This window comes from Lycium ferocissimum, chromosome 12 (assembly GCF_029784015.1).
Source record: "Lycium ferocissimum isolate CSIRO_LF1 chromosome 12, AGI_CSIRO_Lferr_CH_V1, whole genome shotgun sequence".
Classification (NCBI taxonomy): Eukaryota; Viridiplantae; Streptophyta; class Magnoliopsida; order Solanales; family Solanaceae; genus Lycium; species Lycium ferocissimum.
The window spans coordinates 41,771,826-41,796,696 of record NC_081353.1 but is presented as its reverse complement, the minus strand read 5'-3'; the positions used below and the strand labels follow the sequence as shown (position 1 = coordinate 41,796,696).

Below are 24,871 nucleotides of genomic sequence, written 5' to 3'. Positions count from 1 at the left end.
ATTCAAGGAATTAACAAGAAAATAAGCAGCTAAAGTGAAATATATTTTTAACAATGTGGCATAGTCTAAAGAGAAATGGTTATTCAGGCTTCAAAAGCACAACTTTTTTTTTTTTAAATCAAAAGGCATAAAAGCCTTCTTCTTTTTTATTATTAATAAAGCAAAAGCAACTAAGAGTCTAAAACAAAACACAAATAAAACAAATGCAAAAGGAAAAAGTCAAAGTATCTAAGTGGTTAAGAATAGGAAAGTGTGTTCTACTTGGGAGATCTTCATCTTCGCATATGGGACATTTTTGGTCAAGATCCATCTGAAATTTGGTCTTCATCTTTTAAAATCCAAGGTGGGTATGCTTCATTTCTTGATCATTTTCACCTTTTACTTCACCTTGTTCAGTCCGTTGGATGTGTTCTTCAGATCTGAGAAGCTGTTGATGAAGATCGAGCTGAAATTTGTCCTTCTCCTCCAGAAATCGAGTGCTAGGTATGCCTTCTATCCATTCCTTTTGTAGCTGTTGTGATTTTATTTTGCTGAATCTGCTCATTGTTGTCTCTATATGTGCCAATTTGCCGATTTGCTTGTGTTTTAACTGATGTACTCTGCTTTGTGGGAAATTTCGTTGGGATGTCCTCTGTAACGTCTTGATACTACCCATTCTTAGCAGCCTTCCTTGCATAACAGATTCTTGTTCAATGGGATGAGCACCTAATGGCACTAATACCACCATTAAACAATTGTCTGATAGCAAAGTATTTTGCCATGGGTGTATCCTTTCATGAATCTTTTTTGATTTCCTTTTCCTCTTTGTTGAATCTTTCATTGCTATGTTTTATTAGTCTCCCTGTATGTATGTGTTTTATTTTTTTTATTTTTTTTATTTTTATTTTTATTTTTTATAAATGTCCTTTGGTACCTGCAAAAAGGAAACAAACAGTTAGTCAAATTAATCCCTATATTCTTCTCCCAAAGGATTTGAACATAGGGATTGTAGTCACTCCATTTCATTCCATTTAGTTCCTTCATGTGCAAATTCTCCTTCTCAGATATGGCAATTGTAACTTGTCATTGTTGAGTAATCTTCTTCCTTCCCTTTCCAGTTGCTGAAATGAGCTAACTAGGACGCTGCCATTATCTAGTGCCAAATTTGCCAAATAATCTGCCATTTTATTTCCTTCTCTCAGAATGTGATTCACACTTATACTCCTAGTGGCCATAATTTCCCAAATCTCCTCCATTTCATTCACTATTTGCCAAGGCACCTCCCAGATTTTATGAATCACCTTCACTAGAAGTAAAGAGTCAGTTTCAATGAGTACCTGATCCCTCTGAGTGTGCTTAATAAATCTCAGAGCCTGAAGTATGGCCATTACTTCTGCTTGTGTATTTGTAGAATATGCCCCCTCTATCTCCTCTGCCTGAGCATGAATAATGTCTCCAGTATTATTTCTAACACAGAAACCCCAAGAGCTTCTACCAGGATTACCCCTCGATGCACCATCTGTGTTACATTTGATCCATCCCATTTCTGGAAATTTCCATAGTACCTGTGTAACCTTGTACTTATGAGTATAAGCCTGTAACACTTGCACCAATTCATTCCAATTGTAGGGTGCATACTTAAAGTTACTCCTTCTCACTTTCATGAACATGATAATATTGTGCATGAAAATAAAGTTACTCCTTCTCACTTTCAAAAGCACAACTAACTGTTGCTATGAAATTTAAGTACTCAACATAGTCCCAAACAGAGCTGAAAGAGAAGCTTAATTGAATATTCAGCCTCTTTTATAACTAGGCCATGATTTGTTGGGCCACGGGTTTGTAATTTAAAATATGGGCTATGAATATGTAATTTTGACTCATAAATTGTTTATTAGTGAAATTTTCCCTATAATATAAGCCAGAATAGATCTTCAAAACATTATCTAAACCAGAGCGATATCAAAAAGAAATTCTAAAATAAAACTATCTTGAGAAAGATAAATTAAAGAATGTTAAAAATCTTGAAGAAATAAAGCACCAAGAAGAAAAATCCAAGCATGGTAGCATAGTAAGAATTAGAGGACAAATCTCTTTTGCTTTGTAGTTTACACTTTGCATACAAAGGTATAAAGCATATTTGCTACTCCGTAAACAACAAAGAGAAAAGATTATGAAATTAGGATAAATAATTAGAAAAAACTTTTGACTTTTTGAGATTTTTAGTTTGAGAATTTACTATGAATTAACTTTTGGATATTTAACTTTTAAAAAAGAATTTATTAAGCAATTTTGGCTCAAATTTAGAAAAGTTCTCGGGGCTTATGTCCTAAATGAAAGTCCAGAATGTTAGGGCTTACATCCCACGATACTTACGCCTCGCCAGTACAATGAGTTTTTTGGTGCGCCTCGCCTCAGGGCTGGCCCAAAAAAGTTAAATAATAAAGAGAAAAGATAAGGAAATTAGGATAAACAATTAGAAAAAACTTTGACTTTTTGAGATTTTTAGTTTGAGAATTTACTATGAATTAACTTTTGGATATTTAACTTTTAAAAAAGAATTTATTAAGTAATTTTGGCTCAAATTTAGAAAAGGGCTTACATCATAAACAAACGCCCAGAACGTTGGGGCTTACACCACACCATACTTACACCCCGCCAGTACGGTGTGTTTTTGGTGTATCTCATCTCGGGGCTCGCCCAGAAAAGTTATATACAGGAAAGGGTTCAAGCGACAACGACGGTGCGAGGAGATCTCTTCTCAATTATTTATTAGCTAGAAGATGTGCTTCTACATATAAGCACACAAATGTTGCTTTTCACCACCGATATGGGAGAAAGTTCACTTGAAAAGTAATTTTTCAAATTTTATTTCCCTCCATTTCCTAATTCACACTTCATCTTCAAAGCCCATACTTGCGCCTCATTTGTTTGCACTTAATGTAGGTTTGAATCTGAATGATTCAGATCTCAGCCTATAAAGTGCATTTATTTTTATTAAGATTTAACCACTTAATACATCTAAATACATGTGATTCGCCAGATCTAAAACCAAGTCTGAAAATCATTCGGTTCCTATCTTGCTCTTTTATTTTTTAAAATATTAATTTCTTATTATTATAAACGTTCCTTTCTTCTCCAATCCATCTCCCTGCATATGCACATCAACCATGGCTAAGGATTTCCAAACTTGTCCTTTCAACTCATTTATATCCTTCATTGTCAGTTCAATAAAAACAAGAAACTATCATCTAATCTTCAGCACAATGACACAAGAAACAAATTCTATATCCGAAATTGAAATGGCCAACCATGAAAAACAACCATGAACAAGATTAGACGACCTTGAACTCTTCCAAAAATGCACTGCTAATACCTTCTCTAATCACCTACCACCCCAGTAGAATAGGGGTGACCCACCACCACCTTGATTGTGGTAGATTTCATTGAGTTACAACGGAAAAAATGGTGGATCTAATAGTGCGAGTAGTATTTGGAGATTGAAAAAATAATAAATTAAAAATTGAATCTAGTTTCTTCTTGTTCGTTCTTCCTTGAAATTTGAGTTTTGAAGCTTAAAAGTTTTTTAGTGGATATTTGAAAAGTTCTAATTTGTTGGTGGATCTACAAAGGCTACGGCAGTAGGGACTTTTCTATATGCAGGTGTTGGATGCTAGGATTAAAAGTTGAGATTCTATTTTTTTTGCCCTTTTTGATTATGTTCATTAATTTTGAAATAAAGTAATAATATAAATTTATACTTTTATATTATACCTTTTGAATATTTAATTATTTTTTATTTGAATTGTATATTTATAAATAAATAAATTATACATATTCAGATGTTGAAAAACAAACGGTCTTAATCATTCGGCATTCAGATCTAAAGACAACATCTTAATCATTCAAATATGTATTCAGATTCACACGTCTTAGAGCCCGTTTGGATTAGCTGAAAAAAAAAGTGGTTTTTAAGCATAAATGTTTAAAGTACTTTTTAAGTACTGACAGTTATTTTATAAATAAGCAGTTACGTGTTTGGATAAATGTGCTTAAAGGATTTTTAGAGGTAAGAGTAGTATTGGAATTTGATAGATATATTTGTATGGCTAGAAGGATAATTTAGTCTTTTGTATTAGTTTTACATATTATAAATACCTCTTGTAATTATACAATGTACATCATTGAAGATAGTTATTGTTTCATGGTATCAGATACCCAGGTGGTCTCCAACTCTTTTTTCTACGTATCACCATGGTTTCACCTTCTCAAACCTCTTCTTCCTCTTTTATGGCTACTCTTTCATCTACATCTCTCGGTTCTCAAACCTCCTCTTCCAAAGCAACTCTTTCTGTTACACCTCCTATTACAAATTCAGATGTCTTTGTTTCCAACATCAAAAACTTGATTCCTACCACTCTTGATTATGCAAAGTACATGCTATGGAGAGAGTTATTTCTTCTCGTGTTTAAAGGACATGGTGTCTATGGCTTCATCGATGGAGGTTTTTCATGTTCAGAACTAACTCTTACCATTGATGACGGAACTTTAGTTGTCAATCCAGCTTTTCAACAATGGGTCCAACTTGACTCCATTGTTTTGTCATGGATACAAGCCACAATTTCTCAAGAGATACTTCAGGCAATTATTCATCCTAACAAAACTTTTACTGCTCGCGAGGCGTGGTTACAAATTGAATGTCTTTTCCGTGATCATGTTAGTTCCCGAACTCTCCAACTTAAGGTCCAATTTAATAACCTTAAAAAAGGTTCCCTTTCTATTTCTGATTATGTGCACCGCCTCAAGTCCATTGCGGATGCCTTGATATGAATTGGTAATCCTATCTCCGATTCTGATCTTGTTCTCCAAATTCTTTCTGGCCTACCTTCCTAATATCTCTCTGTTAGCACTCCAATATCTACCAGAATTGCACTTCCTACTTTTCTTGATACTAGATCTCTTCTATTTTTCCAAGAAACTCAATTAAATGGTCTCTCCTCTGATGCATCAGATTCTTCAACTGCTTTATTGGCAAAACAAAATTCGTTTTCTCAAGGACGTGGACATGGGAGAAATTCTAATGGTAGTCGATATGCCAATGGTGGGCGTGGCAGAGGCCGCAACAACAACAACAACAACGCCTACCATAAAAATTACTCCACTGGTCCCCCTAATTTGCTCCGCATCCAAACGCTCCTTCGATTTTAGGTCCAGCTCCGTACTCTATTACTTCTCCCTTCTATCCTCGTCATCCAGCACCTTCTCCCTTTCAATGTCAATTACGTTTTCAATCGACTCATACTACATGAGATTGTCATCTCTTGGATCTAAAGCATTATTTTCTGATCTTCAATCTTCATCCGTTACGCATTCATATACTCCAACAGGTAATACTCCTTGGTATGTTGACACTAGAGCCTCTTCGCATATGACACCCACTCCTTCGAATCTCTCTTCTGTTCAGTCATATAATGGTAATGATCGTGTTATGGTGGATAATGGTAATCAACTTCCCATCTCTTATACTGGTAATAATACTTTCTCTACTCATTCTTCCACCTTTTCTCTCAAAAATTTCTTAGTTGTTCCAGCTCTCTCTTGCAATTTATTAAGTGTTCGTAAATTCGCTTCTGATAATAATTGTTCAATTGACTTTGATGCTTTTGGATTTTCAATTAAGGACTTCAAGACGAAGAGAACTCTTCTCAGGTGCAATAGTCTAGGTCCGGTTTACTCCTTCTGTCCATCAACTCTTGTTGTTGCTGCTCATCATGCTTTTGTTGCCTCCTATGATTCTCCAACTCTCTGGCATCGTCATCTAGGACACCTTATTTTAGCTATTCTTTCTAGTTTAGTTAGAAATAATAATTTGCAATGTTCTTTTGCAAAGCGATTAGATTTTCTTTGTAATGCTTGTCAACTTGGCAAGCATACCAGATTACCATTTAAGGAATAAACCTCTTTTTCTACATCCCAGGAGGTGAGAAGAGTTGAGAACAAAGTGGCGAACGGGTGCGTAACGCGTGGGAATCTGTCAATAGTTCGGGCCAAATCAAGAAAGCTAAAAAGCGCTGTTTGATGAGCCTGCGTAGTATTAGGTAGTTGGTCAGGTAAAGGCTTCTTTTGAATTGATTCACAGTGATATTTGGACCTCCCCAATTCCCTCTGTTACTGGTTTTCGTTACTACATATTATTTCACGATGATTTTACTAAATTTTCATGGGTGTTTCAAATTCGACACAAATTAGAGGCATTTCTTTTGTTCAAAAACTTTTATTCTTATGTTTTAACTCAATTTTCAATCAAAATTAAAATGCTACAATGTGATGGTGCTAGAATATGTCAAACTTGCTTCATTTCGTGAATTTTTAAATTCAAATGGTGTTTGTCTTCGCATTTCTTGTCCACATACTGACCAGCAAAACGGTAAAGCCGAACAAATGCATCGCACTTTATTAAATATTTTTCGGTCTTTACTTTTTCAATCTTTTCTTCCATCTCAATTTTGGGTCGAAGCACTAAATACTGCCATCCATCTCTTAAATATTTTACCTTCCTCTAAGCTTAATTTTCAAACTCCTTATGAACTTCTTTTTGGTAAACCACCCTCGTATCATCATTTACGTGTATTTGGTTGTTCTTGTTTTCCTAATCTTCATGATTATGCACCACATAAATTGAGTCCTCGGTCTAAACATTGTATATTTCTTGGTTATCCTTCTAATTATAAAGGTTATAGGTGCTTTGATCCTGTAGAAAATAAAGTTTATATTTCCCGTCGTTATTTTTCACGAGGACTCACTTCCCTATCCTTCCTTAATTTCCAAGTGTATATCTCCAAACACTTCCGTCTCTTCCTTTAAACCCCCATCATCCTTATCTTTGCCATCTCTCACGTCTTCAGCTATATCTCCAGATATATCTCCAAATATTTCTCCTACTTTAGCTCCAAATGGAGTTTTAAATTTTCATACTTCCCCTAATCTAGCACCCTTTGGTCCCCTGCCTCGACGTTCCTCTTCAAATGTATTTTCCTCATCCTTATCTCCTATTCCAATAAATTCAACCAGTACTTATCCTAATATCACGTCCTCAATGTTGCCAGCTATTAGTTCTTCTCCATCTTCACTACCTTTTTTAAATTTTGCAACTTCTCCATTATCCACTTCTCATCCCTTTACATCTACTAACTCTCCTAGACTTCTCCTATCTTATCACATGTGCATAATTTTAACATCCTCCCTTTTCCAGTTTCTTCGTCTCCTAGATGCTCTAGACCTTCTTTACAAGGACAACTATCTCTTCTTTAAGCCAAATAATAATAATAATAATAATAATAATAATAATAATAATAATAAGAAGAAGAAGAAGAAGAAGAAGAAGAAGTTGGGGTTGAGCAACTTCTTGGTTTTGGCTTATTTTAAGTACTTTTTAACTTAATTTAAGCTGTTTTCTATTTTATCAAACACCCAAATAAGTTTAAAAAATGGCTTATAAACTGGTTTGACCACCTTATAAGCCAATCCAAACGGCTCTTAATCTTAATTAAAACAAATGTAGCCTTAGTGTCTTTAAGGCAACAGTATTTGCTTTGTTATGCGATTTACGTCATTAACTAGTGAAACGTTCCTTTTAACACATTTACAACAAAAACTCATACTTCCATAGAATTTAAACCTGAGTCAAGATGTCAACGTTGAGACTCGAACTTTACGCATTCAATTCTCCATCTTCTTTGGTCTTTTATTTTTCTGAATCATTATGCTTTAACCAAGTTTTATAATCTAACTGCTACAATAGTTAGGGCAATAGCGCAAAGCTTAACTTATAATATTGTTATATGCATGGATAATATCAAGAATCTTTACACTATTAGTGTATTTTAACCTATTGTAGCATGTACATGTCCCTTTTTTTAAGGTTACTAATCTACCAGATGAGCAAGATAAAAATAGTACAGACACTTTACTTTTACCTCCCTACTGCCCACATCATGATTTCACCCAGATAAGTTGTTTGCTTTTGTAATCTAACTAGACGAGCACTTGTAATTAACTTTTAGGAGGCCTAATAGTGTAAAAATTCATTTACGTGCATAAACTAGAGAAGTTATGTATGGTGAAAGGGTTCACTTGAATCCCTTTCGCCAGATAATTGTACTACGTATATATAGGTAAAAACAAGATTATTTATGCATACATAAAACTTGTTTGAATCCCTTTTGGTTTTGCAGCTTACGAGGAACAATATTCGACCCAAGCCACAATGTTTCAAGACCAAATTGAAGATCCAAATTTAGTTGTGGTAGCATTTAGAGGGACAGGCCCATTTGATGCAAATGCATGGATTTCAGACAGGGCGAATGACGTATAAATACATGAGAATAGGGTATATTACAATATATGACGATATTTTTCAGTTTACAAAATGTAACGATAGATTTTTTACAAAACATATACGAAAATTTTCGCTCAAGGCTTAAAATTTTGTGTATGAAATGTATATATCTCTCTCAGGGCTTAAAATTTTCGCTCAAAATTTTGCATATGAAAATTGTATGAAATATGTATATCTCACACTTATTATACACATATCAGTTTTTAATATTTAATGACTAATTTATATAGAATTGATACACATCATATACACTATGTGACCACACATATCTCAAAACTGATATAGACCAGATTCCATACAAATTTCATACACATATCAGCTTCCACAATGATCACACATATCTCAATGATACAGACTGAATCGCCATACACACTTAATACACAAAGCCGCAGTCAAAAGCTTTCTATTACTAATGTATACAAAATTTATAGACATTTTATACACAAATGACAACACACATCTCAGTAAGAAAATAAACAATTCGACTACTAATTTATCATAAATATACACATTTCATACAACCAACTATGACCAAAAAACATCTCAAAGTTAAAAAAGTTTTTAATTCCTTCAATTTAGACGACAGCTTCTTCTTCTTTGATGTTTTGGCTTTGTCAACCTCAGTGCTTTTAACTTTAGGAATATATATTTTGTCTTTGAAATTGTATCATTTGTGTCTGATTTCTTCAAAGAAATCTTCATTTTTTGTTGGACTACGTCGGAATCACACTTTGTCTATCATGCTTGAGTTTTTTCCTAATCTCTCTGGATTATGGGGAAATTTTTCACACACATTGCAGGGCTTGTTGCAAACACAACTTTAGGGCTTTTACGAGGGGGAGAATTAAGATAAAGTTTTAACCATTTTTCCGATCCACAAGGGGAAGGAAAAATAATAATAACTTTGAACGACGTAAGAATCTAGATTTTCAAATAAACTGAAATTGGCTAAAAACAAACAATGTGTGAAAATTGTGGGTTGATGAAGATAGTATCGTGCTTGAAATTGAGTGAAGGAGGAAAATTGATTTTGGATGGAATCTTGCCTAGAGTGTAGAGAGAGAGAGAATATTTTGAAATTTTAAAGAAAAGTGAAGAAGACAGTAAGGTGAAGGAGTAGCCCAATAATTAAGCCAACAAACAAATAAGTTTCCCTGAAATTGAGCCCAAAATCGTGGCAACTTCTAGGGCAGCGAAAAAGTTCACATATGATATAAAATGTAATATATTTATTATGTTTTGTAAATAAGGAAAATTATTCTTATATTTTGTAATTTAGGGTCTTAACTAGTATTACTAGGTCATATTCCCTTCGTTATATAGACCTATCATGGTATGATCTTGAAGGCATGGGAAAAATCCATGCAAGGTTCATGAAAGCCCTAGGGTTGCAAAAGAAAATCCATGCAAGGTTCATGAAAGCCCTAGGGTTGCAAAAGCCCATTGGTTGGCCCAAAATCCAAATACAGCATTAATCAAGAAGCCCAAGAACAAAATAATAATAAGCAATTTGCATATTACAAAATCAGAGAAGAATTGAAGAAAATATTGAGCAAAAATGAGAAAGCGAAGTTCATAGTTACAGGACATAGCTTAGGTGGTGCATTAGCAATTTTATTTGCATCTGTGTTAATTTTGCATGAAGAAGAGTGGCTATTGGATAAACTTGAAGGGGTTTATACATTTGGACAACCTAGAGTTGGAGATGAACAATTTGGGAATTTCATGATGGTGAAATTGAAGAAGTTTGATGTGAAGTATTTTAGGTATGTTTATTGCAATGATATGGTGCCAAGATTGCCCTATGATGACAAAACTCTCTTCTTCAAGCACATTGGATCTTGTCTATACTATAATAGCCTCTACAATGGCAAGGTAAACTTTCTAGTCTTCTCTATATTATATTTAAGGATCTAGAATGTTAAGATAATGCATGTGGTGTAACATGGCATGAAATATTGTTACATTATCAGTATCGATCATTAACGAGTCTAGGATTTTAACATAATGGGGTGAGATACCATTACACTCACTATGTATTCGTGACAATAGATGCATACTTAACATAAAATGTACTCCCGCTGTCATAAAAAGAATAGTAGTGGGGATCAGAGCATGGAGGTCAACATATTTAGTTTTTAGCATTAATTCAAACATCAAATTTTTCATTTAAAAAAAAAAAGGATTTTACATATTCAAAAGCTACATAAAAAGTATTAAATCGTATCTTAATAGCTAAAATTAGAGGAGGGAATCACTCCTATTTGACTCATCGGATAATAAATAATGTCAGTCTTTTTCTGAACGAAGATAGTTATCTTTAGAACTCTCCGATTTTTTATACATAGTTCGAGCTGAAAGACATATACGGTACTTCGGTCGCCGCATTGGAGACACGTTTATTGATTAGGAGATTAAACAAGTTCATTAGTCTTAATTAAATTCCAGTTGTTTATGGAGTAGGTTTTCAATTCACCAAAGTCTTAATCTGAGACTAATTGCAGGTTTTGGAGGAAGAGCCAAACAAGAATTACTTCTCACTACTATGGGTTTTACCAAAGGTGTTGAATGTAGCTTTTGAGCTAATTAGGAGTTCCATCCCTTGAATTAAGGGAAGTGATTAAAAAGAAAGTTGGTCTGAGATAATGTTTAGGATGGTTGGATAATTAATCCCGGGATTATCAGCTCATGGTTAGTAGATTATGTTAATATTACACGCTTAGGTTCTTCGTCTTCCTCAATCACAAGAAGGACTTAAACACGATTAATTCCCAAGCGAATTTGCTCTATTTTACTCAGTTAGGATGAAAATACCCTCAAGGCATGTATAAAGTGTGATATTTGTGGTAGGCTGTTAGCCATTTAGCTTTACAAAATTCATATTGATTGTATAACCTAAACAGAATCATAGGGGTGTTCATGGTCCAGTTTGACTCGATTTTTGATTAAAACCAAATCAAACCAATTAAATCGGGTTTTTTTTTTTTTTATATATTCAAACCAAACCAAACCATTATAGTATAATTCAATCGGTTTCGGTTTTGTCGGTTTTATCAGGTTGGTTCGGATTTTGCGGTTTTTAATGAAGTATTTTATAATGCAAAGAAATTGATACAAGTAAGGTGAAAAAAATGAAAATAAGATACAACAACTATGGTGAAAGCAATATCACATTCACATCAGTGCTAAAACATTCATTCCGTATCATTTTTGTTTAAGGACTTCTTCGTTTGTTGAAGGACTTCAAGTTACGCACAAAGATTTTGCTTTTATTCCCTCTCATAGTGGCAGAGACATAACCGAAAATGTAAGCAAATACTACACAAATTTGTCTCATCATCTCTGTAAAAAGAAAAAGGAAAAAAAAAAACTCTGAGCTTCATTCCCCTAAGAATGTGGATGGAAATAGAATAAGAACACTACCCAAGAAAATGGGCTAGACTTTTCTTTCTAATTATTTGAATTAGTATTGGACTTGAAATGAACCAAAATTATAAAGAAGATACAAATTTTTTTTAATTAATATGCAAGATATATATATATATATTATTAGACATAACCGAAAATGTAAGCAAATACTAGACAAATTTGTCTCATCATCTCTGTAAAAAGAAAAGGAAAAAAAAACTCTTAGCTTGATTCCCCTAAGAATGTGGGGGGAAATAGAATAAGAACACTACCCAAGAAAATGGGCTAGACTTTTCTTTCTAATTATTTGAATTAGTATTGGACTTGAAATGAACCAAAATTATAAAGAAGATACATAATTGTTTTAATTAATATGCAAGATATATATATATATATTGGTTTGGTTCGGTTTTTTTAGGTGTAACCAAACCAAACCAAACCAAATATTAATCGGTTTTTTAAAATTTAAAATCAAATCAAACCAAACCGAGCAGGTTTTCGGTTCATTAAGTCGGTTTGACTCAGTTTACCGGTTCAGATCGGTTTTTCGGTCTCATTTGAACACCCTACAAAATCATATTGATTTTGACGTTAATTTAAGTTGAGAAAGAATAAGGTACTTTTAAGTTTTAACAACTCTGCCTTGATTTATGGACCTTTACAAGATACAATTGTCAGATCTTGTCGCTTGCGTGAATCACTTAAACTTTGATATGTTTTCAGCGTCATAAAACACTCCCATGAGCTATTACCCTTTCTTCAAAGGATGACTGCATCCATTGCGGAGTGCAGATGTTCGTTAGTATTTGGTTGAGCATGGCATGGTATGCTAGCCATTTAGCTTTACCCTACCATGAAAAAAAGGAGAATTTGAATAGCAACTACTCCAACTCCCTAATAATGCCGTGCCACGAGTTTGAAGATTACAAAATATCAATTTCTACCTGTCATGGTTAAACATATTACGACAGCATATTACTAGTGGTGAAATTACAAGATTCAAGTATAATAATCTCTACATAGTCCAATCAAAATGGCATATCAGCATCATTTTTCATGGCTATGACCAGTTCCCCAGGTTCCACATTAAAATTATATGATGCCACGCTTGGGGGATCCGAGTCCACTGAGGACTTCCTGGGCTGGCCTTGATCATATCGCGGTCTTTGGGTCCCCTCGTCCCTCCTTGGAGGAGGACGAGCTGCATACGGCTCATACCAGTCTCGCGGGTTCCTTTGCCTAGCGGTTGGGGTGTACAAAGGAAACCGACAAACCGCACCAAACCGACAGTCCGAATCAAACCGAGAAAAAAATCTGACTAGTGGTTTGGTTTGACTTAGTTTGGTTTTCCAAAGAAAAACCCAACCGCCATTGGTTTGGTTTGGTTTTAACTAAAGTTAGTCAAACTGAACCAAACCAACCCGACATTACATATATAAAATTTCAAAAATATTTTATACACAAAAATGTTTATTTATAATGTAATTTATAAATATTTCTTAAACTTTTTCGTAGTTTTTTTTTCCTTTTACATATTATTTCAAGCTTGGATTTGGAATTCTGAATAGTCCAATAAGATTTATGGCCCATAGATGTTGTAACTCAACAAAAATTAAATTCATACTAATGATAAAAAATAAAAAAATAATAATAAAAAAAAAAACTAGGAATGATAAACAAAAAAACTAATGCTAACAAAAGAAATCAATTCTAACACTAGAAATGACAATAATGTTGGATATCTATTCTTTAGTTTTATATTGACTTAAATAGTGAAAATACATAACTTGATGTGTTTTTTTCTTTAATAGCTGGTCATGTAATTAATACTTACTTATTAGCCTTACTTATTTTAGCATGACTTAGTACTTTTAGATTATGATCATTTTCTATATGCCTTATAAATTAGTCATATTTATTATAGCATGACATATAATTTACCCAACTATGAGTCGGGGTCAATCCCACAAGGAACAATATAATAGGTGATCTAAACAAGTAAAAAATTATCACCAACTACGCTAAGCCAAACACTTTTTCAATATTTGATTTTTTTTTTAACAACTAACAAAGCTAACTAGAAAGCGGGTAAAATGATCAATGGCCACAAGTATGGATACAAAGGAAATTACGCTCAAGTAACGATCCAATTTATTTTATGATTTTAAAACTATGAGTGAGTTTATGCTAATTAGATAATGATCTCTAAAATCTCATCAAAAGTCTCTCGACCAAATCAATAAATTTCACTCTAAGCTTTCTCAAGCCTTAGAGTGTGATATTAAGCATAATCAATATAATCTCAAGTAACTTTCCTATCTCTAGCTCAAGTTATTAAATGGGATTTAATGACCTAAATTCTTGTTAATTAATCTTTCCCAACCTCAATCTTCATCTCTCTCGAGCTCAAATCGAAGTAAATGGGCGGGTCTTAGGGTTAGCTAATCCCTTAAAAAACATTAAAAAACAAGATAAATTAAACCAACATTAATCCACTTCATTAGCAATAATCAATACATAAGCAAAACAAGAGTTTCATCCAACACTTTAATCATAGAATATTTTCATAGACAAGATTCAAGTGAAGAACTTAAATACTACACACTTAGATATTCAATACAAAGCAAGAAATTAAAGAGATGAAGTGAAGGTTCAAGAAAGTGCTCAACCAAATCTTCAACTTCAAAGTGTGGTGTAAAACCCTAGCTCCCAACTCTTGTAAAAATGGCCAAAGATGCTGATATTTTCCTTCAAGTGTTGCTTTTATAGCTCCCCAATATTTCCACATCAAAATATGACCAAAATAGCCCAATATTTTTAGATTTGCAAATCTGTCCCATTTTTGCAGTTTTAGCCATTTTTGTCATTTTCTTCACTTTGACCTCTTTCTAGCTTGTTTTTCACTTGATTTCTTCATGATCACTTCTCAATCATATAAAACTATAAAATTGAAGTAAACGATATTAAATGCACTATTTTCTCAATCAAAACATAACAACAATCTAAGATTAAAGAAGAAATAAGTTGGTAAAATACCAACTTATCAAAGACGACTAATTCGATCTCGCGTCGCTGGAGGTCGTGTCCAGTGATGGATGCTTTAAAGATCATTATGTGATCCTTCGGATCCATGGTTCCATCATATTTAGGAATATCTGGTATTTTGAACATCTTTGGGATGAGCGCGGGAGCCGTACTTGGTTTGTACGAAATCTTTCCGTATTTCCTCGCTCCCCGCCCCTTTTAGAATATGGGGAGCCCTAGGTATTTGGCTCATCCGGTCATGGAACTCTTTTTCTAACTTGGCAATCCTTTCTAATTCTGCACTCTGTTTGACTGGTTCCGGCTCTATCTGCTTCGTGTCCACCTTGGGTGTCCCAGGCGCCTTAATGACCTCCGAGTTATCCGTAGGGCATTCAACCGGTGCTCCTTTGGGCCCCGACCATGCGGTTCATGAGCTTCTCGATACGTTTCATCATGGCGCTATTTGATTCCAGAACTGCTGCTAGTGTTATCTCTGATGGGAAGTCGTCCGTTTTATACATTCCTTTCACCCTGGGGTGAGGGCGCCTTTTCCTTTTTCCAGAATAACGTCCTCGAGGAAGTCTCTCGCTGCTTTTCGCCTACTAGTCAGGGTGGTTTTTCTTTGTTGGGGCTTCGTTATGGGTTTCCTCTAGGGGTGGCATTATTTCCTCCCTCTTTACTTGCGTTTCCAATTTTGGGTTGATTTTCCTGACAAAGCTATGCTGGTTCCTCAGCTACGAGCCTTGTGGGTCCCTCATTCCTGCTAGAACACTACTTTCTGACATGCTGCTAGCTATTATAGGCATGATCAAGCATGTTTTTTCTCTTCTCTTTTTTCAAACAGAACGACTCGAGACCTGAGTAAGCCTTTTAAGGTTTTCTGCTTTGGGTCAGGACGACACCACAATTGTCTATCCCCACAGATGACACCAAACTGTTTTTCGGTGAAATCGGATTTAACCAAAAAATCAGTTAAAGATTTGTTTTCTAAGGGTTTGAAGACAAGTGGGACGTATCTAACCCCGAGAACTCCTTATACGAGCATGGTAGATCGTGATATAGTTTATTGAATAACAAAATAATATAGTATGATCAAACAGATAAAAATGATCTGAAAGTTATGATTCCGGGTATCTTCCCCGTTCTCTTAAGAATAGATTGATGTTTGCAAGAGTATTTGTTTACATGAATGTGTATGGGAAAGAAGAAGATGCCTTTCTTTTCCCCTAAGTTCCCTTATATAAGACAAAATAAGATTTTTCTAACCCTAACGTTCTAGCGATGTGATGTGACTGTGGTTCAACGTACGCTTTTGCTATGACACACTGATCGAGGCCTGCGGACATGACCCGAGTTGGTAGGAGTGGAGGACAGCTGTGTAGATACCCCGAACTCTCCGAGTTCTCGATTGCTGAGGCTCGCCCGGATATGCATTTTGTCCATAGCACCTTCCTTCTTCCCTAAGCTAGGTCCATCTAAGCCACTTCTCCATTCTTCATAGTTTCCAAGGTACAACTGACGTGACTTTTTCCGCCACCCTTACGTATATACCTACGATAGCGCTCTGACCGTTGACTGCTGATGTGGCGGGAGTTAGTGAGAATGGGAACCAGCTGGACAACCCCTGTGGCCGAAATAAGTTCTCGTGTCCGGACACGCTTTTACCCCCATACAGTCATATTTCTATAGATAGATTGAACCTTTATCATTTATTTGTTAAAGAATTTTGAAAGCTAACATTACTAATTACGGAATTTGACATATGATTTGCATGGGAACTATAGGGTGAGCCCCGAACATTGAGCGTTGGGCGTTTGACGCACACCTTTGATCTCTAAGACGTAAGCCCTACATAATAAAGTCTCACTCGTGAGCCTCAAGACATTTTGTGAATGCCCTGCCCAGGGGCCAGCCCCAGACAGGTCACAAAATGACGTTTAAAACATTGTTTGGATATAGTATCTCCATTTTCAAATACTCAAGGTTGTAACCTCCCTGTTCTTAATTCGTTCTTTTCATGATCTATTATTTTAGTTATGAGATTCAATGAACTCTAATAGAGCTTTTGATTCCGGTTGTTCTTGTAGTATTGATTTTTATCCCTTCGTCTTCTTACTTTTTCTCGCACAAACAAATTCCGTCTTTTGTACAGGCAAGGAAGCAATTTATAATTTTGCCATCAAGAATAGTAATTAGTGGTGGTTTATCAACCTTACATTAACTCTAGGTTACGTTAGGTTTAAATGACAGAAAATTATGACAATTTGATACAACATTTATAACACGACAAAACTTGGGCAGACAAATTAAAAAATATGGCGTGTTCGGTATGGATGTTTTCTAATTTTCTCATGTTAATTTTAAAAAATTTTTAAAACATGGTATCTTGTGTATATCTTGTATATGTTAATGGTATACTTGTGTATATTTTGAATATGTTGTTGGAATGAAGACTCCCAATGGCTATTTAAGTGGAAAAAATTATAAAAAGTTGAGAATTGATACAAACCACCAAATAAAAAAATAATTGTTTGGTTTTAAATTGATAACATTACAAATTCAAAACATACAAACTTGAACCCCCCCTTATTACAAATGAAAAGTTTTTTTAAAGTTTTGATGGAGAAATTTTATTTTGGTTTTCATCAAAGTTCAATTTTGTGCCTTTTGTCCCAGTGCCTACGTAACGGACCGGTACCCCCAAAAACTCGAATTTTTACTTCATATTATATTTGACCACAATGTATAAAAATTAACATGTTCCTTGTCTATTGGTTAAAATGCAACCACACCGGTTGAAATTGATCGTGATCGAGAGGGATAGGGGTGGAGGATTATCATTATCCATTAAATTTAAATTTTTTTGAACTTGGAATATATGGAAGAGAGAGAGAGAGAGAGAGAGAGAGATTTTGATGAGTAGGAAATTTAGGGAAAGAAGAGAGTAGGGATTTGTGAGGGATGGGTATCGAGAAGAATAAATGATATTTATAGATTAAAAATAGGGTATAATTTGAGGAACTTGATGGTTGGGGTTGGTGGGGCAACTAGATTTTAAAAAAACTTAATAAATTTTAGTATTAAAATTTCTTTTTAAAATAATAAAAATTCACTTATATTTCACTACCCAACCGAATATGAAAAAATAAGTAGAAATTCACTTATTTTCCAAGAGCACATTTTCTAGAAAAATTTTTTACTTTGAAAAAACATTTTCCATACCAAAACACCCATAATGTGTAAAATATAATTAATTGCCACTTGAAGAAGAAAAAATCTAAGGAGTAAAAATATTTTACTTTGAAAAAACATTTATAACACGACAAAACACACCTATAATGTGTAAAACATAATTTGTGTTGAAGAATGTTTTCTAATTTTCTCATTTTACTTTGAAAAAAAATTTTGGAAAACATTTTCTTTAGGAACATAAGTTATAAAAATGTGTAAAATATAATTTATGCCGCTTGAAGAAGAAAAAAAATCTGAGTAAAAATATTTTACTTTGAAAAAACATTTTCCAAAAAAAATAATGTTTGTAAAATATAACTAATTGCCACTTCCAAGAAGAAAAAAAGTTTTGAGAAGTTTATTTTATTTTATTTTGGTTTTTCCATACCAAACACACCTATAATGTGTAAAATGTAATTAATTGCTTCTTGAAGAAGAAAAAAATCTAAGGAGTAAAATTTTGACTAACGTTGAAAGTTATTTCCTTGTGAATAATTGGGTGGTGGTGAGGGATAGTGGGTGGTGGTTGGGTGGATAAGAAAAAACTTTCCATTTTTCATAAAAGTAAAACAAAATATATGAAATAGAAAATTTAGGAGGGGTGGGTGAAGATGAAGTGCGTTGGAGGGTAGTGGATGGGTGGGGGTGGGATTTGTTTGGGGGATGGGTGGTGGAGGGCAGGTGTCTTATATTGGGTGGTGGATGGGTTGATTTGATTTTTTTTTTGGGGTTCCATATTCTGACTTTAGTGGCCAATAAATGTTTTCTACTCATTGGGACATATGCATAATTTGACAAAATTTTTTCACTACCTTATATCATGTGGAAATATAAAGATAAAGTGAAATTTTTTTACTTTGAAAAAACATTTTCCATAACTTGCCCCATAGTACCTAATAATTGCCACTTGAAGAAGAAAAAATAAGGAGTAAAAAATCACTTTGCAACCAAAATATCCCAACAAACAATAATGTGTAAAATAGAATTAATTGCCGCTTGAAGAAGAAAAAATCTAAGGAGTAAAAATATTGCATTTTCCATACCAATACACCCATAATGTGTAAAATATAATTAATTGCCACTTGAAGAAGAAAAAATCTAAGGAGTAAAAATATTTTAATTTGAAAAAACATTTTCCGTACCAAACACACCTATAATGTGTAAAAGTATTAAAAACACACTTGAAGAAGAAAAAATCTGCCCATTTTTTTTATTTGAAAGTTATTTCCTTGTGATTTTATGTAGGCCATACAAACAAAAAAAAAAGGTTGATATAGAAAAATATCAGTAAGGAATAAAAATTTTTAAGAAATATATTTTCACAAATTTTGTATTCATGTACCCTATATTTTTTATAAAAAATGTAATTAATGTTACATTTTCATACAGTATTGGTATATCTATATAAATAATATATAAATGTATATAACACATCACTAGCTGCAGAGATGAACTTCTTATGCAATTTTTATTTTATTTATTTATTTATTTATTTAATTTTTTTTATTATTATTATTATTATTATTATTTCAATTTTTAGTTGTCATTCTTGTTCAAATCAAATATCAAATGGCTGAGATAAAAAATCTTATCGATAATGCGATAGACAATACCACTAATCAGAAATATATAGCAAGTTGTAGTTCAAATTATGAAAAATAATCATTCGTAGTGTCTTGCCCATAATTAATAAAGTTGGCAATTTCTTCAACCCAAAGTGAAAAATTTTCATATAGATATAGGGCTTTAATTTATATAAATTTATATAAAAGTAGGAATGCTTCTCTGGTCCACTTTTGCTGGGAGCTATTTTTTTTTTTATTTATTTATTTATTTTTATTATTATTATTATTTTATTTTTATTTTCACATTTTTAGTTGTCAAAATTTTGTTCATAATGAAAAAATAATCGTTATCATGAAGTTCCAAAATTTGAGACTAAAACTCTAGACATATTGTCCCGAAGTTTTAATGTAAATCAAATCAACAAATGATTATTTTTAAAATAGGATAGAAATGTGATCAATTCACCTATTTTTACGTTGAATTCTTAGTAATAGCTGGTTTCTAAAGGTAAAATTAGGGTGGTGAATATATATGATGGAAATACTAGTTGATGAAATATTCATGGTGGATTTAACCAACCCGTACTACATAATGCTATTGAATTTCGATTCAATAAGGTTGCTATAGAATAATAATGATATCGAATAAGAAATTTTTCAGAAATATATAGCCAACTAAAGTGGTTAATGTAGTTATAAGCATTTAGTGTATACCTCTATAACCTACTTTCTTCAACAGTGTTACATTTTCATACGGTCTTTGTGTATCCATATAAATAATATATAAATGTGTATAACTACAACTATGGAATAGAGCGAAAGAATTGCTACACACGAACATAGCTAATAAACTTAGACAATTTTTAAATGTCATTCACCAATTCTATTCAAAGTTCAAACCTCCACCAAATGGCTGAGAGTGTAAAATCTCTATCGATAATTATGGAGAAAATACCACTAGCAGTAGTTCAAATTGGAAACAATAATCATTCGTATTTCTTGCCCATATTAATAAGATGATGGGCAACCACCAAAGTTCCAAAAAGATGCTATCTTTAATAACCTTTCTTCTTGTTTTAGTTTGGATTAAAAAAAAAGGAATGCTTCTCTGGTCCATTTTACAACTTGATACGCAATGATTTTGATTCTTAAAATCAAGGGAACATTTGTTATGTCGGATTCTCACTAGGACTATCGATGGAATTCACAAAAAGCCAAAATTTAACTTCTATAATGAAAAAATAATCATTATCATGAAGTTTCAAAATTTACAGGTAAAACTCCAACATATTGTCCTGAAGTTTTACTATGCGAGTTGGATTCGAAAAATGATTATTTTTAAAATAGGATTGAAATGTGATCAATGGATGCTATTTTTACGTTTACTTCTTAGTAATAGCTCAGATGTTTCTAAAGGTAAAATTAGGTAAAATATATATTAAACCTGAAATACTAGTCAACAAATATTCATGGACGATTTAACCAACATTTCCCATATTAATAAAATTGATTAATTACCAAAAAAAAAAAAAAAAAAAAAAATTTACCTACCTAGCTGTCTGCCCTGTTAAATCTTGATCATCGCTTGCTTTGTGTCTGCCAACTTTATATTTATTTTTAAACTAGATGACTCATAGCACGGGCCCAATATTTACAAGTAAAATTTCCAATTTCTTCTTTTTGCGAAGATTACTTTAGAAAATTTCCAATTTCTTCTTTTTGCAAAGGTTACTATAGCCATCATTTAATTAAACAGTCAAACCTCTCTATAGCATTGTTGGGTTCGAAGAAGCGAAATCTTTTGGTTGCTATAACGAACGCCTGTTATACACCTATAACAGCAATGACATTTAAATAATATTTAGTTCTTATAGGAAGCAAAGATGCATATATAAAATCTAATTTTTTTTAATTTTTAATTGCCAAATTATAAACTTAATTACACTTTGTATAACGAAGGAATATCTTTTAATGAGGAAATTAATATTCTTGTCATGAATTGTGTATTGAAATATGAAAATATTTGGTCAAAATCTCTAGACCTATTATTCATAATCTTAGAGATTTATATATCTATAAAGATGATTAATCATTATATTGTCAAAAGAGTGTACTATTATAAAGACACAAGATTGAAATGTCTCATTTTACTTTCTTGTGTCTTTGATTATAAATGTTGTGTCTTTGATTATAAATTTTTATAATCAAACGGCCGGAATAAATTTATATATGTATAAAGATGATTAATCATTATATTGTCAAAAGAGCGTACTATAATAAAGACACAAGATTTAAATGTCTCATTTTACTTTCTTGTGTCTTTGATTATAATCTTGTGTCTTTGATTATAAATCTTTATTATAATCAAAGAGCGTACTATTATAAAGTTGGTTGTTGTTGTTATAGGCAAAAAACTGTTATTGATAGAAAAAATATAACATAAAACATCGGTTCCAAAAAAAAACTTGCATTGATTCTTTTTTTTAAATAAAATAATATATATATATATATATATATATATACATAGGGGAGAGGGGATTACATTCGAACACTTACCAACAAGGTGAAAGTTTATGTAACCAACCAACTGAGAAAACTTGATTGTTATAGAGAGGTTTGACTGTATAGGATGTTAATTGTGGGTTTGAGATTGTTTAGATACACTCATTTGTCAATGAAACAATTGACACAAAGTATCCCGAATCCATTCCCCTTTAACATAACTTGAAGGGACAGTTTCTAGAATTCTAGAAATTCTTCTTAGTACTTTTCAACTCAAAGTTTAAATCTTTTTCACTTCTATATGCTGAAGTGAAGACCATGTGGAAAGAATGAACAACAACAATCATGAACTTCAGCCCTGAAAAAGATAAAGAGTTTCAAAACAACTGACATTCTAAAAGATTAAATTATTCCATAATTTTGCAAAATCTACTAATTTTCCCTTGCTTCCGAATGACAAAACAGCAAAAAAATAATTCTTTGACTGTTGTTTTCTTTTTCTAAATTTGTTAAATCAATAACATTGAGGACCTGCGTACTGGGCATTAGCTAAGAGGTGAGATTTATCAAAATGCCATTATTTCTGAATTTACAAAAATGCCCTTGGACGACCATCTTGGCTCTTCTATATAGTAGAAATTCTCCCTGAAAGAAACAGACTACTCAATCAGATAACAAGACCATATAAGTTTCGGACAAGAAAAGGGGTCTATCAAATACAAATATTCTGTTGCGCTATACTACCATAATTATGAAGTTATTTACGTATGGTCATTAAACTTTATTAGAAATCTAATTCTGCCAAAATATTCTAAAATATACATGTATTTTTTTTTCTCATTTAATGTTCAGCATCCGCTTTGAGGCCCGACTAGCTTTGATTCACTTCTGGAATCTCACTTTGTAAAAATTCTCTATAAAATGTAGTTTCATATCCAATGTTCGAACTCGAAACCTCTGAATCTGATTAAGGATGAATGAATACTTATTATTTTACAACCGTCTTAAATGATCTACACTTGTAATTATATCCTCTAAAGAGTTTTACGAATTAGTTTTAATCGGTTCCATTTTTACCTAAAGAGGATTATATTGGGATGTCATTCTTTCCCCTAATTAAGATAAGGTAAAATAAGGGGTGAAAAGTAAAAACTTGTCAATCACTCTAAATTATCATGAATATATTTGTGTGTGACGCGCCAACCACCACGAAGATGGAGCACTAGTTGAGTTTCTTTGAAATTCTACATTATGACCAAATCACTTAAAATTAGCTTTAATAAAATGGTCAATCTATATATTATTAACCAAACTATTTTAGCTTGATTAAAATGACCATTTTCAAATATCCACTTCCAATAGAAACCAACACAAAAACAACCAGATTGCGCCGCCGCCCGTGCCTATATGTGACAGAAAATATACTTGACAGCATATAAACGATTTTTATATTTACATTTAAAGATGGCAATCAGATAATGACTTTAACGATAATTATCCACAATAAGTAAAATTAGTAATTTGAAGAATATAAGCTAAGGCTGAACTACGATTTTCTACAATAGGCTAAATTACTATAGTGAAGAAAATAAGTATTCTATGCTGTCAATGCATACTAATACGAGTTAAAGCAATCGAAAATCTTCAAACACGATAATTGAGATTAGCATTTTATAGCTACTTTTCTTCCAGTTGTACATCCGAGTTATTTGTATTTTCTCGAGTTGAATTGAACAAAATGAAGGAAAAGTAACTACTATATTAAATAATATATAGTACTGTAATTGGCTGATTTAAGGACTATTCAAAGAGAAACCACGTAATTAAGTATATCAGACATGTCGGATTGACCAAGCTGAGGCCAAAAGTGCTTACTTGCTTTAAAAAGTGTTTATTTTAGAGAGGCTAAGTGTTAGACCAAGCTTTAAGGAAAAAGTAGTAATATTTTAGAGTAGTAGCAATTATTTTTATGAAACGGAATAAAGTAGTTATTCCCATTCAAAGAGAAACCACTTTTATATCATAAAAATTCAAAAGTGCTTACGAAAAAGTGTTTATAAAAGTGTTTTAAGGAAAAAGTAGGAGTAAAATTTTTTCAAATTGATTAGTCAAACAGAAATCACAACGTGCTAAAAGTACTTTTTCGAAAAGCACCTTTCAAAATATTCCCTCCGGTCGATATCATATGGTATTTTTAGCTTATATATTTAGTTCAAAATAAATATTTTGTTACATAATTAAGAAGATATAATTTTTTTTGCTTCCAAATGTACTTTTATTTAGATAAGTGAGTTTTTACATAACCAAGAAATCATATTAAATATGTATCATTTAATTAAAGGTAATTTAGCGGATACACCTCGATGTGAATAAATTTCTTAAGGGAATCTTAAGACCAAAGACAAAGTAAGACACCGTGTACTTGGAATTTATTTACATGAACTCAAACTTTGACAAGTGACAATCTTATATTTTAGAGACATAAGGTAGATTATTTATATAATCATCAATTAGTTTACAAATATATCCAATAGGATAAAACGTGTTTCTTAATTGAAAATGTGATTATGTAGATTATTTATATAATCATCAATTAGTTTACAAATATATCCAATAGGATAAAACGTGTTTCTTAATTGAAAATGTGAGCTCACTAAAACCCTCATATAACTATATAAATATAGACATATTTTGTGAACATCATCATCTAAAAATAAACATCATCATCTAAAAACTTTTCATACACATTTCTTCTAAGTTATAA

General features: G+C 32.6%; 2 protein-coding genes across 2 annotated transcripts; one reads left to right on the top strand and one right to left on the bottom strand.

The window, feature by feature from the left end:
- Positions 1-1,019: 1,019 nt before the first annotated feature.
- On the bottom strand, positions 1,020-1,643 carry LOC132039329 (uncharacterized). The gene has a single exon (XM_059429830.1). The coding sequence runs from the start codon at positions 1,641-1,643 to the stop codon at positions 1,020-1,022; it is 624 nt and encodes a 207-aa protein (XP_059285813.1).
- A 4,663-nt stretch (positions 1,644-6,306) lies between these two features.
- On the top strand, positions 6,307-10,983 carry LOC132039328 (triacylglycerol lipase OBL1-like). Its single transcript, XM_059429829.1, has 5 exons — positions 6,307-6,406; positions 8,214-8,333; positions 9,695-9,788; positions 9,847-10,252; positions 10,882-10,983. The coding sequence occupies exons 1-5, from the start codon at positions 6,307-6,309 to the stop codon at positions 10,981-10,983; spliced, it is 822 nt and encodes a 273-aa protein (XP_059285812.1).
- The last annotated feature ends 13,888 nt before the right edge of the window (positions 10,984-24,871 follow it).

Coding starts and splice junctions, on each gene's coding strand:
- LOC132039329 (XM_059429830.1), bottom strand. CDS start 1,643: ATGAAAGTGAGAAGGAGTAACTTTAAGTATGCACCCTACAATTGGAAT.
- LOC132039328 (XM_059429829.1), top strand. CDS start 6,307: ATGGTGCTAGAATATGTCAAACTTGCTTCATTTCGTGAATTTTTAAAT. Junction 8,334..9,694: donor TGCAAATGCATGGATTTCAG/ACAGGGCGAATG, acceptor ATTCCCTTCGTT/ATATAGACCTATCATGGTAT. Junction 10,253..10,881: donor ATAGCCTCTACAATGGCAAG/GTAAACTTTCTA, acceptor GACTAATTGCAG/GTTTTGGAGGAAGAGCCAAA.